General features: G+C 43.8%; 1 protein-coding gene across 5 annotated transcripts in view; it reads left to right on the top strand.

Annotated features, from left to right (window-relative positions):
- Nucleotides 1-15,640, top strand: part of atp9b (ATPase phospholipid transporting 9B) — a 35,432-nt gene that overhangs the window by 2,997 nt on the left and 16,795 nt on the right. For all 5 annotated transcript variants that reach the window (XR_009786052.1, XM_061759418.1, XM_061759417.1 and 2 more), the window contains exons 3-15: nt 1,161-1,311; nt 2,340-2,453; nt 2,990-3,098; nt 3,535-3,593; nt 4,181-4,232; nt 5,775-5,869; nt 6,075-6,155; nt 8,142-8,217; nt 9,421-9,497; nt 13,199-13,359; nt 13,435-13,577; nt 14,105-14,217; nt 14,300-14,542. Coding sequence is in view for 4 of the 5 variants with exons in the window: in XM_061759418.1 (XP_061615402.1) it covers nt 1,161-1,311; nt 2,340-2,453; nt 2,990-3,098; nt 3,535-3,593; nt 4,181-4,232; nt 5,775-5,869; nt 6,075-6,155; nt 8,142-8,217; nt 9,421-9,497; nt 13,199-13,359; nt 13,435-13,577; nt 14,105-14,217; nt 14,300-14,542 (1,474 nt within the window). In the remaining variant the exon portion in view is untranslated. The remainder of the gene's footprint in view (nt 1-1,160; nt 1,312-2,339; nt 2,454-2,989; nt 3,099-3,534; nt 3,594-4,180; nt 4,233-5,774; nt 5,870-6,074; nt 6,156-8,141; nt 8,218-9,420; nt 9,498-13,198; nt 13,360-13,434; nt 13,578-14,104; nt 14,218-14,299; nt 14,543-15,640) is intronic.

Below are 15,640 nucleotides of genomic sequence, written 5' to 3'. Positions count from 1 at the left end.
AAGCAGGGATACCCCCCCCTCCCCCCAATATGCATTCTTAAAAAAAATGGGGGATAAAAAAATCCACAAATGCATGAATCTTTGGGTATAATGGGGTCCACTGTACTTGAAAAAATATACCGTAAAAAAAGATTAATACTTGAAGAAAATAGGACTTTATTCATGTAATAATACTCTTCTTGTTCTAAAAAAAAAAGACTTTATTCCTGCAGGGATGTCAGATTTATTTGTCACAACCACATCCGACCTTTTAATTGGTCTAAAGCTAAGGCAGAGAAGAGTCATTTGTTTTATTGGCCACCCTTCTCCATGTGTTGGTGTCTTCTTTTTAAAAAATGATAAGCCATAAAAATGAATTGCAAATTATTTTGTGGACCCCCAAGCAGCAGCTCCCCAGACCGTTTGGGAAGCTCCGCTTTACGTAAATCACACACGCACTGTTTGCATTTCATGCTGTGGATAAGCCACGGTGTCATCATTAGCAGGTGGATACAAAGTCAAAGCTCACTTTTTGTTTAAATCAATCTTGTCGGCGGGGGGGGGCGGCGGCGTCCCCGCGTGTTAGCGACGCTCCGCTAACGGCAAACAAGGACGAATGTGTCTCCGGATGCTTCCACAGTGTGTGTTTTTGTCTGGCCGGGCTTCACGGGGCAAATTGAGCCGTGAATATTTCCTCCCCGGCGAAGACGCTAACCTTTTCACCTCACTGCGCTGAACACCCGTACGTGGAAAGTAGAAAAAGCGCTCATGTTTGTTAAAAAGGTTGAATGAACGCAGACTATCACAGCAGCAGTGATGGACGTGGCACGACACACATTCTACCACCAAAGAGAAAAGGAAGAGTTGAAAAGCGGCTCTTCCTGTCTTTTCAAAATAAAAACATCAAATTGAACTATTTTTGAATTTTAGAATCGCTACAATTGACATCTGTTCAACAACTGCACCAATGTTTGTATTTTGTGCTCGTTGTTTTGCGTATTTATCATTATGTAATATCTTAAAATTGCGCAATAAATGAACTGTCCTGTGACGATCTTGACTGCATATCATCTCAATTTTCAAGGTGACCTCACCACAAGTGACAAAAAAAAACAGCTGCTGCTGTTGTTTTGTCGTCACGCACGATTCTGGCTGAACTTGTGTTGTTGCGTCGCCCGCAGCTGCTGCGATTGCCTGGTCCGGATGTGTCGCCGCAAGAAGGAGCTGAAGGCCCGCACCGTGTGGCTCGGCCGGCCGGAGAAGTGCGACGACAAGTTCCCCAAAAACTCCATCCGCAACCAGAAGTACAACGTCTTCACCTTTGTGCCAGGGGTAATGGCTTGACTTCCGCAAAACGCTATGCCTTGCTCAAGGGCACCTCCTTTTTTGAAAACGTTGCTTTAAAAATAAAAACTACTTTTCAATGATATGAGGATGGTTACCGCAAAAAAAGACATTGCGCTATTTTATTTTTTTAAATTAGAACAATGTGTTAAAAAGTTGATCATCCTGTCATGGTGGTTTTTATTTTTAGAATGAGAATATCATACCATTTTTAATCAGAAAGAATACAGTATATAAAAAAATGGAATTCATCACAAAACATTTTTTAGTAACTTAAGTACTAAAAATAAATAGTTTAATTTTACTAGCTATTGTCACACTACGTTTTACTCAAATTACTCAAGTCACTATTTTTAATTGAATTTTTTGGGGGGGAAATATAAAAAAGTTGAATATAACAAGATATCACAATTCTTTATTTGAAGAAAATATATATATTTTTAAAGTTGATTGCTCAAAGATATGACATTGTTTTTTTTTTTATTTAAAAATGTAAAAAATGTTGAATTAAAAACAGTAGTACACTTTTTTTGGGGGGTAATTTTTGTGTATGGAAAAAGTTATGACGTCCAACACGAGAAACTGGCGCATATTTGATTCCTCATGCTACTTAAGGTTAACTTCTCTTTGAGTGCGGGACAGTAGTGCTCAGGCTTACTTATTAAAAAAGCGAATGGCTGCGTAATCACTTTCCCTCGCCGTAAAATGTCACCTGTCCGTTGGAGACGTCTATATTCTGGGCAAATGTGCCGTTTGTCTCCCTGCACGTTGAATTATTAAACACGCGCAAATTGAGTTTAGCGTGCGTTCCCCCGCCGCCCTAAATAAAGGTCAGGGGGTTCATTAAGCGGCTATTGATCCGGCTGGACACCGCGCTCTCATTATTACAAGCATTATTCAAAGTGTGACCTTCGATTGGAGCCCATCAGCGAGCGCTTTGCTACATGTGATGTCTCGTGAAGTCGAGCTGAAAACCACAAACGTGTCTCGATGATGTCTTGCGTCTTTCTCCTCAGGTTCTTTACCAGCAGTTCAAGTTCTTCCTCAATCTCTACTTCCTGGTGGTGGCCTGCTCGCAGTTTGTGCCCTCGCTGAAGATCGGATACTTGTACACGTACTGGGCGCCTCTGGTAAATCCTTTTCCACTTCTCACTCTGGGCTGTGCGATATAAATAGCGTGGGTCCTGATTAATCGAGAAGATAATTGATAGAAAAATCCATTCTTAAAATTAGAGATCGTTGCTAGCACTTTTTTCCTGACCGATACCAGATGCGTACAATTTCAATTAACACGATGACAGATAATTGTGAAGATCTTTCTTTCTTTCTTTCTTTCTTTGTAACACATGATGATTCGCAGATGTGTCAAACCGCTGCAGTATAGCGCCAACTACTGGTGAGGAGGACTTACCCAATGTCAGATTTAAAAACAATTTATTTTTTTTTTACCTTAAGTAATGGTGGCTGGGATCGGCAGTCTTCACGAATACCCGATACCTTGAAATAAGGCTGTATCGGCCCGGAACCGATACCTTGTACGGCTACTCGCCCACTGCTACTAAAAATGCCTTCCTAATGTTCCTATGTACGTAATCATTCGGACCACAGTGTAGGTGCACCACATTTTGCGCGTATATTTCAACCCGACGTCTCTTGCTTATTCCAGGGTTTCGTGCTGGCCGTCACGATGGTGCGCGAGGCCGTGGACGAGGTGCGGCGCCACCAGCGGGACAAAGAGATGAACTCGCAGCTGTATAGCAAGCTGACGCTGCGCGGTGAGTGAACGAGGGACGACTGTTTGCTGACACGATGACAGCGGATACTCCCCACTAGCACCCGGCCCTCCCCGCGCAATTACCCACGTAACACAAGTCGTCCCTCTCGCCGTAATTGCATCGATTGTTAGACGCTGCTAAAGATCGTCTGCCGCGCCCGATCCCCTCGTGTGATATCTGTGCCATGGTGCCATAACACCTCTCACGCCGGCCAGTGTGAGACTTTGCCAAGGATGTCGGGGCGATAAATAAGCGAGTTCTCGGGTCGGTTACGCCATCACGCCACTGAGAATCGATCTCTCGCAAGGTGACGGAGAAACGAGAGCAAAATGCCACAAATCAAAAGCTCACGTCTGCTAAGAGTAAAGACGAAGCTTGGATTCATGTGCTGTCATTGTTGGAGTTGAGGTTTTTTTGTTTTTTTTCCCCCCTGCAGGTAAAATCCAGGTGAAGAGCTCGGACATCCAAGTGGGAGACCTGATTATCGTAGAGAAGGTGAATGAAAACACGTGTAATAGTTGGAATGCAAATGTCCTGAACAAATTTACTCGATTGGACAAAAAAAAAATAAAGTACCAAAATTAGCTGCTGTAACTTTATGCACAGTTTAAACAGTTAATTCAGTGATTCTTTTCCGTATACAAAGTTCAGTCAATCCAAAAAAGAGCAGTTATGCAAAAACTATTCACCCAATTTTGTATGTAAAAAAAAAAAGAACCCAACCCCAAAATGCTTACGGCTGGTTTGCCCTCACTTGTTCAGGAATTGTTGGGGTTTCAATGCAATTATAATGGCCGTCAATCATCTGCGGAAGGCGTGAGATCGCTTGGCTTTTGTTCACCATTTTCCCCCAGTTAATATGAACTTAAGTTAATCATTTTAAGTTTTTCCCTCTCTCCTCCAAATGAGAAAACAGTCATTCCTCTAAAAAGTGGAAAGGTTTAACTTTCTGCGACTTTTATTAAAAAAAAAAAAAAAAAACAGAAAATCAGTTTTCAGCCTCTAAGTCGACCTTGTTTAATTATTCAGCAGGATTCCAATGACTTTAGCGACTGCATTCGTTAACTTTCTTTTCTACTTAGAACCAAAGGATCCCCGCAGACATGATATTCCTGAGGACGTCGGAGAGGAACGGTGAGCGGAGAGAATATCTGCCTTAACGCCGATCCAATCATTTCAGCAGATGTAATAATGAGATCAACGCCCCAGAGACGGAACCAACGGCATCCTGTTGAACTTGTTGTTTTTTGTGGCTCTTTAACAAAGTGTGTCGGGTTGGAAGTCACATTTCCAACCCGCCCCCTCGCTCTTGTTGACATGATTGGATGAGCCGGGCCTGCGATTCATATGATTTATGTCACATTGTTGGAGTGACGAATGAAGCGAATGAATCAATGAGCTGCATCCGATCTGAGAGAGAGAGAGAGAGAGGCTGGGGGTGAGGGGGAATCCGAGGGGAAATGTTCCCGAGGACGTCAATCTATATAACGATAACAATGATACGCTCGGCCGGGAGTTGACGTGTTTATGCGTTCAACACGCGCGGCGCATAAGCACATATTTGTATTTCGCACGCCGGACTGCCGAGGAGCATGAATCATCCATCATGTTTAACCCACCGGGGGACGCTTTACGGCCGCCCTCGAGCCTGCCTGTCACATAGTGGCCCGCATCCATCAGCTTCATTCGTACTATTACCGAAGATCGATGCAGGTCAACATCTTACGCCGCCTGTCGGCCCGGGCCGTTTATTATCGTATTTATTAGCACGGAGGAAAAACACGGGCGCAACAAGGCCTCTCTGTTTAGTGAGGCAGGAAACGGCACACATGTACAGTTAACCAACTCTATTTGTGAGGGATAGGGAGCGAGCCCTCGCGCCAAAAATCGTAATTGATGCCCCCCCCCCAAGGTGTTTATAAATAGTTTATAAATACGGTTATGCCGTGAGATGCGAATGACCCGACTTACATTTTTTTTCACACTTTTTAATTTTTTTGCTTGTGAGCCAAAATTTGAGAATCGCGACGCCGATTCAGGAAAAAAAAAAAAAAAAAAGTTTGAAGCTGTTTTTTGTTTGCTGTCAAACTAAACATCAAACAAAGTGAATGACACTATTTGTATTTCAAACAATCACAAGGCTTCACCGTAAGAAAGTCTGTTTAGCTAAATGCTAACAAATAATGCAAAACGAATAGAACGCTGTGTTGCAGCGTTATAATTTGAACACATACGGTGGCGCAACGTGTAGACAGACAATGTAACAATATTCTCAGGCATATCTTCTTTACCTCCTGCAAAGAACAACTAATATATCTGCGGCTTCTCTATGTAGGCCTAGATCCGTAGACCTCTATTGTACTGGGCCCAGGTGCACACACCAAACGCAGCGGCACAATGTCCATTGAGTTGAAGCAAGAATTGGAGCAAAATCTATTTATTTACATTTTATTTAATGATGTCATTGCTGTATGCTTTCTAAAGCACAAGATTAGTGCTATTTTCCTTATTAAAAAACTTAACAAATAATCCAAATTGGCACAGACGCACTAAGAAGAATTAACATCAATGTTATGGTAATTAACTTTAAAACTACTGCGATTTTAAAAGGGACGGCGCGGCATCACATAGAAACTGAACATGCAACAATGCATGTTTCTGTCTGCTTGGATCCAGGGGCGTGCTTCATCAGGACCGACCAGCTGGACGGAGAGACGGACTGGAAGCTGAAAGTGGCCGTGGGGTGCACGCAGCAGCTTCCGGCACTGGGGGTAAAGCCAACGTCACAACTGCTCTTTGGGCAAAATTACATCAGAGTTCTTATAGCAAATGTTCCATTTCAAGCACGTATATTAGACACTTTTTTTTAATTTTGTATTCTGAAACAATACCATCTCATCTTGACCATTTGGTTTATTGGCCATGAAAAGAGGCGGTGCAGGTCGCACATCCGTAATGGTCTCGGTTCTTCCTCAGGACCTCTTCTCCATCAGCGCCTTCGTCTACGCCCAGAAGCCCCAGCTGGACATCCACAGCTTTGAGGGAAACTTCACACGGGTACACTTGTTTTCTTTATTTCCTGTCGAAATAAATCCTCAACAGATAGTTGTCACTGCACTTGCGTGCGGACAAAGCGGCAACAATCGGGGTCTTGTCTTCACCCCCGGTCTTACATCACATGCAGGTCCTGCCGCTAGATAGCGAGCTCCCATCTATCCTGTCCTGCTTGCTTGCTTGTTTTTTTTTTTTTTTTTATTATTATTAATAGCAGATTAGCACAGCCCCCACAGAGAGGAGAGTCGCACTACAAAGGCAGGCTTTGTGGTCTGTCCTCACTCTTGGCCACACACCAGGCTTAGTGAGCGAGCACTTCCTCCACTCATTCATCCTCCACGGCCTTCCTTTGCATATCGTGCGCTTTGAGTCCGAGCCGGATGGAGGGGAGGGGAAAAAAAATCGGGTTCCCACAGACCCACAGAAAATGAACCTACCTATTTATGAGGGCTCCTTCTCCCCCACCGCCTCCTAGACTTTATGGAGACGCGGCGACACGATGACAATGTCAGAGCGGTCAAGCGTTGGGCCGCCCCGCCGTTTATTTTTCATGCACTTCTGCAGCACTTTGTGAGGATTGACAGGATGTGGCTGCTTGGGTATCATAATTATTATATCAGGACGGTCATTTGAGATGAAACCGGAGCCTGCGCTCGGCACTCCGGACCCAACCGTTTCCCCGCGCTTGCCTTTATATAAGAGAGCGGCAGTAAAAGGAGCGCCCCAACTCACAAGGGGCCTTATTTATCTGTGAAATCTCACCGACGTGACCTTGTGATACTTGTTGTTTTGCTTCATTGAAAAGGAGTACAGTATTATAAAAGAGCTACTATATAGCTACACGTCAGCTTTTTGAGGAAGCTGTTCACCTGTGGCAATGGATTTTAATTTTAGTTTTTTTGTTTTACTCATTTTCGCGTTGTCCTCCTGTCTCCTTCACGTAGCGAATACGAGGCAACACAAACACACGACTTAAAGTCCCTTAAAGGGGAAGTAAACTCTGTTATTTTGCAAAAATATGTTGTATGTGCCACCACCGATCAAAACACGGAAATCTTGTTAATATTGCGTTTGTGGAATAAGAATTAAACAGAAAAATTCATCGATCTCTGTACTTGAGCGGCTCCAACTACAAATTCCTTGTGTGTTTTTTGGACATACTTGGCAAATGAAGATTCTGATTCGGATCACCCTGGCGACCAAAATTAAAGTCACAACTACTCCGTGATGGTTACGCAAGTCACGTGACCAAACCCGGAATTGCATCTTTCCCCATTGAAATGATTGGAAATGCTGTTAATCCGTTTCGGCAACAAAAATGTTTGTGTTTTTGAATCAGAAAAATAGCGTTCCATAATATTATACTTTATAAAGACATACAGTAATGATGTAATTAAATAGAATGTAAAAAGATTGAACAGGCTTTGCCACATTTTTTTTTTTAACTGCAATTCAAAGGACATTGTGGTTCTCCGTCTTGGCCACTTGGGGGCATTATAAGACGGACATAGGGACACACACAAACAAGTATTTCACCCCTGACAAAATAAGCTACAGTGAAATGAGTCGTTTTTCGCAAAGGATAAAGATTTGCCTGCGAGTGTTGTTGCATTGTCTGTCTACATGTGTTGCGCCACCATCTGTGTTCAAATATCCATTGCTTGACGTAACAACAACCAGGACTGTTCGTTAAAATTTTGTTAGCATTAAGCTAAACAGACATCATTAAGCCAAAGCGCCGTAGTTGTTTTAAATACACAACTGCCCGACTATATATAGCTTTTAAATGACTGAGACTTCATTGCCGTATGTTGTGGGAACAGTTTGACGGTGGCTCGTTCCTGTTGCCAAGGTCCATAAAGGAAGAATTTGAGTCCAACCCTTAACCTCTAAGAAAAAAGCTCAATTTCTCTTTTTTTCCATTTTTACTTTCTCTGATCCGTTTCCAATACTTTTTGTCCGTTGGATGACTGTGTGATGTGCTTGTAGGACGACGCAGACCCCCAGGTCCACGAGAGCCTGAGCATCGAAAACACGCTGTGGGCCAGCACGGTCGTCGCCTCGGGTGAGCGTCTTTCGAGTTTTCCCCTTCACAATCTTTGTTGATCCCCAGTTGAAGTCCCTGGTGTCAGTTGAGAGCGTCGGTGACGCGCACTCGACCGCCATTGATTTGTGGTGACCACTCAACCAAACGCGCACACACACACTCTACAATGCCCTGACCTTGACCTGAAGAACAAACACTCGGAGGCTTTGACTTACTGAGTGAGCTTTTGCGTCGTTGTTCTTTCCACTAAAAGCTTCTCCATCTCGATATCACATCTAGTTGTTTGGTACGGTGCAGTATCGATAAACAAACGTCACGTAACGATATTATGGATGTCTGATGCTCATGTGTAAACACTTTGATGCATCCCAAATCAAAAAAAAAGTTTTTGTTACCAAATATAAACACACAAACTTTAAAAAGAGAATGTCAATAAACTGATTGAATGAAGTGTAATTCAGCAAAAAAAATGACAGTTTTCTGTTGCAATAAACCTCACCAAACCTCAAATCTCACTTTGTGCCAAATTTCTTCTTTGACTGTGGACCTAAACAACCCAAAAACATAAAGGCTATATAAGTTACATACCTAGGGCATACATGAAGTGTGAAATAAAAAAAACTGTCATTTGTTGCATTTTCATCACTAAGATGCGAAACTGTTTCTTTTGCGCCAATGGGTCGGTCATATCAGCTTTACGACGGAGTATTTGGGCTGCTTCAACACATTTTGTCTTGATGTGCCAGGCGACTGTTTCTATAAAACCTTTTTCCTTCTCCAGTTTCATCGATGTTGCGATGTATAATATTGGTTCCCGCGCAATCGTGATTTTTTTCTTACCATCATTGGTCGTTGAGAGCAAATCACCACCTCTTAAAAACGTACTTCAATTCTAGCCTTTTTTAGGTCCTGCATTATACTTCTGCTGGCTCATTTAATATTAATGAGCCTTTAGTCCTTTGTTATAAGACCACCTTAATGAATTGTCGAGCAAAGATCGAGCAGCGCATCGATTGGGTTTTATGAGCTTCCTCGTGGTGTTTGCGTGTGAGGGCACCGAACGTATTCAACGCCTGACTTGAGTGACAACGAGAGACAACAACGCCTCTCCGTGGCCTTATTGCGTTTCTTCTCATGCACTTCATCTTGCTAAGATGCGTGCGCGTGGCCCGGGTGGGGGCTAATGAGCAGCATTACTCCTCTTGTTTGTTTGTTTGGCAGGCAGCGTGATCGGGGTGGTGATCTACACCGGCAAGGAGACCCGCAGCGTTCTCAACACGTCGTATGCCAAAAACAAGGTGAAGGTTCTTTCTTCTTCCACTTTTGGCGAATTCAGCGGCTTTAAGAGATTACTTTGAAAGGAACAGGAGCATCCTAAACCCTACGTCCAAATTGCCCAACAATCATTCCTTGAATGTGTTTTTTTGTTTTGTTTTTCTAACCTTGACTTTCGAGATAACGCTTCTCTTTGTCAATGGGGGGGAAAAGGTCAGCACTGGTGACTAATTACCCAAAAGGGAAATTAACTAAGGAGGATTTAAATGATATTTTTTGGCAAGGAGTTAATCCGGGCAAAATCCCCTGTTGAGCGTGTTTTTTTTTGTTTTGTTCCCCCCCCCCCCCCCCCAGAGATTGATGCAAATGATTCCGAGGGTCGGCTGACTGAGGTTTCGGATGTTGTGTTTATGATTTTAACGTGTCAAAAACGGGTGGCATCTGCAGCTCTGGGAGGCTGCATTTACACGGAAAAATTCGCATCAGATAATCTGCCAGTGAGTGGAGCCTAAACACACAAATCGCACACCAGCTTAACATCGGCGCAATGCACACATCCATGACGGATACAGTGAATATAAAAGTCGACACACCCCTGTTCAAATGCCAGGTTTTTGGGATATAAAACTTTTTCCATCATTAATGTGACCTAGAACCTCTACAAGTCAATTGAAAAGAGACTTTAATCTTTTCCAAAGGGGAAGTAAAAGTAAACAAACCAGGTTCTGTGGTTGCACAAGTGTGTACACCCTCTCATAACTGGGGATGTGGCTATGTTCAGAATTAGCATTCAAACTCTCATCAGCTACCACCATTTCTAGTGCCTCTGGTTAACCCCAGATAAAGTTCAGCTGTTCTAGTAGGCTCTTCCTAACATTTTCAGAGAGTGTCCATCATTGAATAAGCAAAATAATTGCTGACTTTGGGCAGCGGTGTAATGTGGAGGGATTATAATGTCAGCCCGGTCCAGCTATATGCAGTGTAACATTTGATATTTGTAATATTTGTTGAATTTTTTTTACTTCTTTGTTGACACTTGTCGAGTTATTTACATACAATTTGGCACGTTGGCGGGTTGTTTCATGTGTTTGAATGTAAACGTATGGGATATGTCACTTGAAATGTGAAAATAAATAAATAATCGGATATAGGCTTGAAGGGAATTGTGCACTTGGATCACCTCAACCCTGATGTTTTGTGTAAGTCGGCTCCAGGGTGAGAGGAATTCGATATTTCAGGGAGATGATGTCACAAGTGCCGATGCGGCGAGCGGAGATCGGGGGTCGTAAAAGTCGATAAAAGTCGCGCGCAACAACGTTTTTGGCTTCATATAATTGAGGCGGGACAATGATCTGCGTGACAGGACACAAGGCGAGGACTGTCTCTTTGTGTTTGATTGTCAGATGTGGCCTCTCGAAACAATGTCGTTTCGTCACCCCCCCCCGCCCCCCCCCAAAAAAAAAAAAACAACAACAGGAAAAACAACACGTCTCTCAAACGCTCATTGTGGAAGGAGCCAGGAATCAATGTTCGTTAATTCCGACGTACCGCCAACATCTCAAGCTAAAAGCAGTATGCCGCATCCTGACCAAACGACAATTGAAGTCAAATACGAGCGTACTAGCAAGATGCAACATAGAGAAAATAATGTACAGTGGCGGCAAAAGTGCTTAAGATCTGGAGTTAAATATTACACACTTGTATAAAACAAGCTCTTGTGAAAGAAGTACTGATTCCACTTCTTTACGTATGTAAAAGTAAAAAAAAAAAAAATCTTTAGACTGCAATGTATTTAAAGCAAAAGTTACTGTCAATTATAATACCTGTTTTTCTCAATAATCAAGATCTATGCTTGACTTATCTCTGTAAAAATGACGTGGCGTATTTTGACAAAGTAAGGAGCAGAAAGTACATATATCAGTGTTGAAATGTAGGCACTACAAGTAAAAAGTATTGGTACTTCCTTACTTCCCCACCACAAATGACCAAAATAAATGTCAAGGACTTAAGGAGCACCGATTTTCACTCGCACATTTCCCCGAGCGCCGCAAAGCAACAACAAATCCTTCCTCTTTTGATGGCGTGGAGACGACTGAAGTGAAATATGTTCTTTTCTTCACTGATCACATCTTCAAGGTTGAGGTAATTGAGCCCTTTCCCTTCACGCCCCCACCCGAAACCCGCCTTGCCTGGCAGTATAACGACTTCATCCGATTCTCGGCCAGGCCCGGAGAACGTAGGGCGGCCATTGTTCTGGCTAAAGGGGATCCTTTTGCTTTTCAGCTTTGCGCTCTGTCTTAATTTTTCTTCATTTTAATCCCAATGCCCCCCCCCCCTCCCCCGTTTCTATTTTTCTCAATAGCTCAAGCATGAACCTTGTAGCTGGGGCTCCCGCCCACCTCGCGCTGGGCTACTGGGAGTTTTAACATCCACTGATAAATCAGTCACACTGCTCTCCCTGGCCGTGCCGGTCCTCGGGGTGTGGGGTGGGGGGGGAAATGTGCTTGGTGGGGGTCCAGTAGCAGTGGAGGAATTCTCCTTCTCCCTCCCTCCCTGCCCAGTTGCTATTCACCGCACCTCCTTGAGCGCACGGAAATGTTATGTTGGTGAGTTGTTTTTTTGTTTTGTTTTTTTTGTCAGCGCTGGCGCTGCGTCACATGAAAGCCCTCTGTGTACGCTGCCAAAAATGGGTCGGGCGGCTTCTTTATTTGACATCTTTTTCCCACATGCTCCATTGGCTGCGAGATGCACTTGAAAAATAAAAGACAACTTTGACCCCGCTACTCCCCATCCCCCCCCTTGTTTTGTCCCTTTTCTCTCAGGAGCCATCTCAATATGGGAGCTCCTTTGACACCTGATCGTATTCAAAGGCATCAATGTAGTTTGTTTTAAAAAAATATATAAAAATAAATAAATTAAAAAAAAATTTTTTTTAAAGTCACCAATAACCATGTCTATGTCGTACATGTGCTTTACATGACAAAGGCCTGCAGCTAAGAAGGTCTTTCATTGGTTGGGTTTTGCATATAAAACAAAAAGTCTTGCTTATGAGATGACGTCCTTACCTTTTTCTATGAACCACAGTATTCAAAACACCTCGCGGGGTAATAGTTGTGATGTGAATATATGTTATCATATAATCACGATACAGCAGTTATGCGCAGTATGTTGGATAGTTTAGATGAAAATTACCTACAATATTTGTTTATGTGCAAAATGCGACACGATACAGAGATGAGGTATTAATAGATATTGATATTTTGGATGAAAAACATCTGTAATACGTTATTATTGATATCAACACGATAGTGATTACGCTAGACGTCTGCCATACATGTTTGTGTTAGTGTGTGCAACGTGCCACCATACCTTGATACCTTGGTATGACGATACGGTACAAATATCATCTGTGATGATATTAATATCTATGTTATAAGCAACATGATATGATATCATTGTGGCACTTTTATATCATCGCAATACACTGATTACGTGATCTATTGAGCCAGGCGAGATTGTTATACTGTAATGCTGTTTTTGTCATTGTCAGTCGTTTCCTGTTTGTCTGACCTGCTATTTTTTTTACATTGGTCCTATGAAGTCTGCCTAGCAACAACCCCAAAATAGCAATTTATTTACTCTACGTCCTTTTTGTTTCTTCCTAATTGCCGTCATTGTCTCATATTTTTGAGTAGCCAGTACAGTTCTGTGTTTCTTTCCGCAGGTGGGCCTATTGGACCTGGAGCTGAACCGGCTTACCAAGGCCCTGTTCTTGGCCCAGTTGGTTCTGGCCATCGTCATGGAAGCGCTGCATGGCTTTGTGGGTCTGTGGTTCCGCAATGTCTTCCGCTTTGTGGTGCTCTTCTCCTACATCATCCCCATTAGGTAACTCAGAGAAGCGCTTTGATTCCTACTTGTTTGCATCTTACGATAACTGCTTCCTTTTACATTCTGCTGCAGCCTGCGGGTCAATCTAGATATGGGCAAGGCGGCCTACGGCTGGATGATCATGAAGGACGAGAACATTCCCGGCACGGTGGTGAGGACCAGCACCATCCCGGAAGAGCTGGGCCGGCTGGTCTACCTGCTGACGGACAAAACAGGCAAGAGAGGCCAGACGCACACGCCGTATTCCTCTGTGTAGCCTCTTTGCTGCGCACTCCCGCGGCCCACTTTGTCTCAAACCGCTGATCTTGGTAGGAATGGATTAGGCTTTAGTGCCTATTTATCTAGGGTAATGGGTAATGGAATGAGGAGCAATCAATCAGCAGGAACCGCTTCAACCCTGTGGCACGTTCTGGCAGCAGCATCCATTAAACGACGCCTTCTCGTATAGGTACATTTACTCAGTTGGGTTGGGTTTTGTCCGGTAATTAGAGAGGACACCCCGTCCGTATTGGCAATGAGATTAGGCCCCCGATGTGGGTCATGGAATGAATCGTGAGCACTCTTTGCGGGAAAGTTTGGGGCACAGCCTTCTCTCTTCTTTTCCAGCTCCTCATTTTCTGGACATTTTGCGTGCTGCAGGTGCAACGTGTCCCAATAATTTTGTCCATACAGTGTATCACCCTCAATGATCTAGATGGAACACTGCTAAGTGTATTTATGAAGCTATCCGTGTGAGCCGCAGGCACTTTGACACAAAACGAGATGATCTTCAAGCGGCTGCACCTGGGTACCGTGTCTTACGGCACCGACACCATGGATGAGATCCAGAGCCATATCATCCAGTCCTATGCTCAGGTGAGCCCTGCTAAGTTGGATTGTGTTATTGAGACAAAAAGTCATAATACAATATCAATCCCATTTTTATTTTTTTTTAAAGACCTGTCAGGGCTCCTCCAGCGGCAGCACCGGCGGCTCCTCCACGGCGTCCCAGAAATCCCAGACCCCGGGCCCCAAGGTTCGCAAGAGTGTCAGCAGCCGCATCCACGAGGCGGTGAAAGCCATCGCCCTGTGCCACAACGTCACGCCCGTCTACGAGTCGTGCGGAGAGACCGAGACGGCGGAGGCCGACCAGGACTTCAGCGACGACAACCGCACCTACCAGGCCTCCAGTCCCGACGAGGTGACCGCCCCCGATCCATCGTTATCGTCTTACCGACCATCACTTAGATGGTTTGTCGCTTGACGAGCACACAGTCAAAGGTTGGGAGCTCCTGGGGGCGGTTGAGCTATTTAAAGGTCTCTCTGGGCCCTTCTGAGAATTCATGACCTCGACCAAAAGGAAACAGAAAACAATCCCAAATGGGGGCCATCGAGTGCAGTCTGATTTGTCCTGGTTTGTGTTTGTTTTGCTGGGGATCAAATGAACATGTTCATACACGCTTTTATCCAAAGAGGGAACTTTTTGAAAAGCCTTTGTTTCTGCTAAACGGCTCTCACGCATGATGTCAATTTGGGTTGGGTGATATGGCCTATGACCCCCCCCCCCCCCCCCCCCCACAAAACCTCTTCCCTAATAGAAAAAACAAACATTGACGTCATTCAAAACAACATTCCCCCCTTCTGGGATTTGCTTTATTTTGTTCCTAATACCTAGTAAGCTTTGATACTGCCCCTGCACCAACTCTCAAATAAATTAGAGAAATGATTTTTCTTGAACATAGATGTATACCCAGTGCTCAATAAATTATTTTTAAATGTGGAGTAACTGAACAACCAAATAAGCCGTACTGCCAATTCCAGCTTTCTCGCGCTTTTTCTCATGTTGAGTTGGTCAGGTGATTTCGACGAAATGCAAGTTTGTTTTCGTAAACAAGCTCCACCCTCTTGGCACCCATGTGGTTAGTGCAAGCTATGCACTTTAGCGTGAACGTGCAAATGAACTGAAGCGGCTAAAACTATCAAATTGTCAAGGCAAATAAACACAAATCTGTAAAATTGACGAATCAGCCAGATCTTAGCGCTAATCGGCCAGTTCAACAATCAGAACAGTTAAAAGTAAGGAGAAATCTCTTTTCTCGTGTCCCAGCTGACGTGTATATTTCTTTACATCTCCTCCCCCACCACCACGGCACCCCAAATTCATCGACTCGCTTGGATTGATCAATATGTAATTTACTCTGCGGTGACGAGGCCCCTGTTCCCCTTCTCCTGTTGTCTTTTGTTCTGTCTCTCACTTTTTTTTTTTTTTTTGGTCTGTTCTTTCTTCCACGACGGCCAT

The sequence above is a fragment of the Phyllopteryx taeniolatus genome, chromosome 21, assembly GCF_024500385.1.
Source record: "Phyllopteryx taeniolatus isolate TA_2022b chromosome 21, UOR_Ptae_1.2, whole genome shotgun sequence".
Classification (NCBI taxonomy): domain Eukaryota; kingdom Metazoa; phylum Chordata; class Actinopteri; order Syngnathiformes; family Syngnathidae; genus Phyllopteryx; species Phyllopteryx taeniolatus.
Note: the sequence above shows the minus strand (reverse complement) of the source record. Positions and strands in the feature narration are given on the sequence as shown.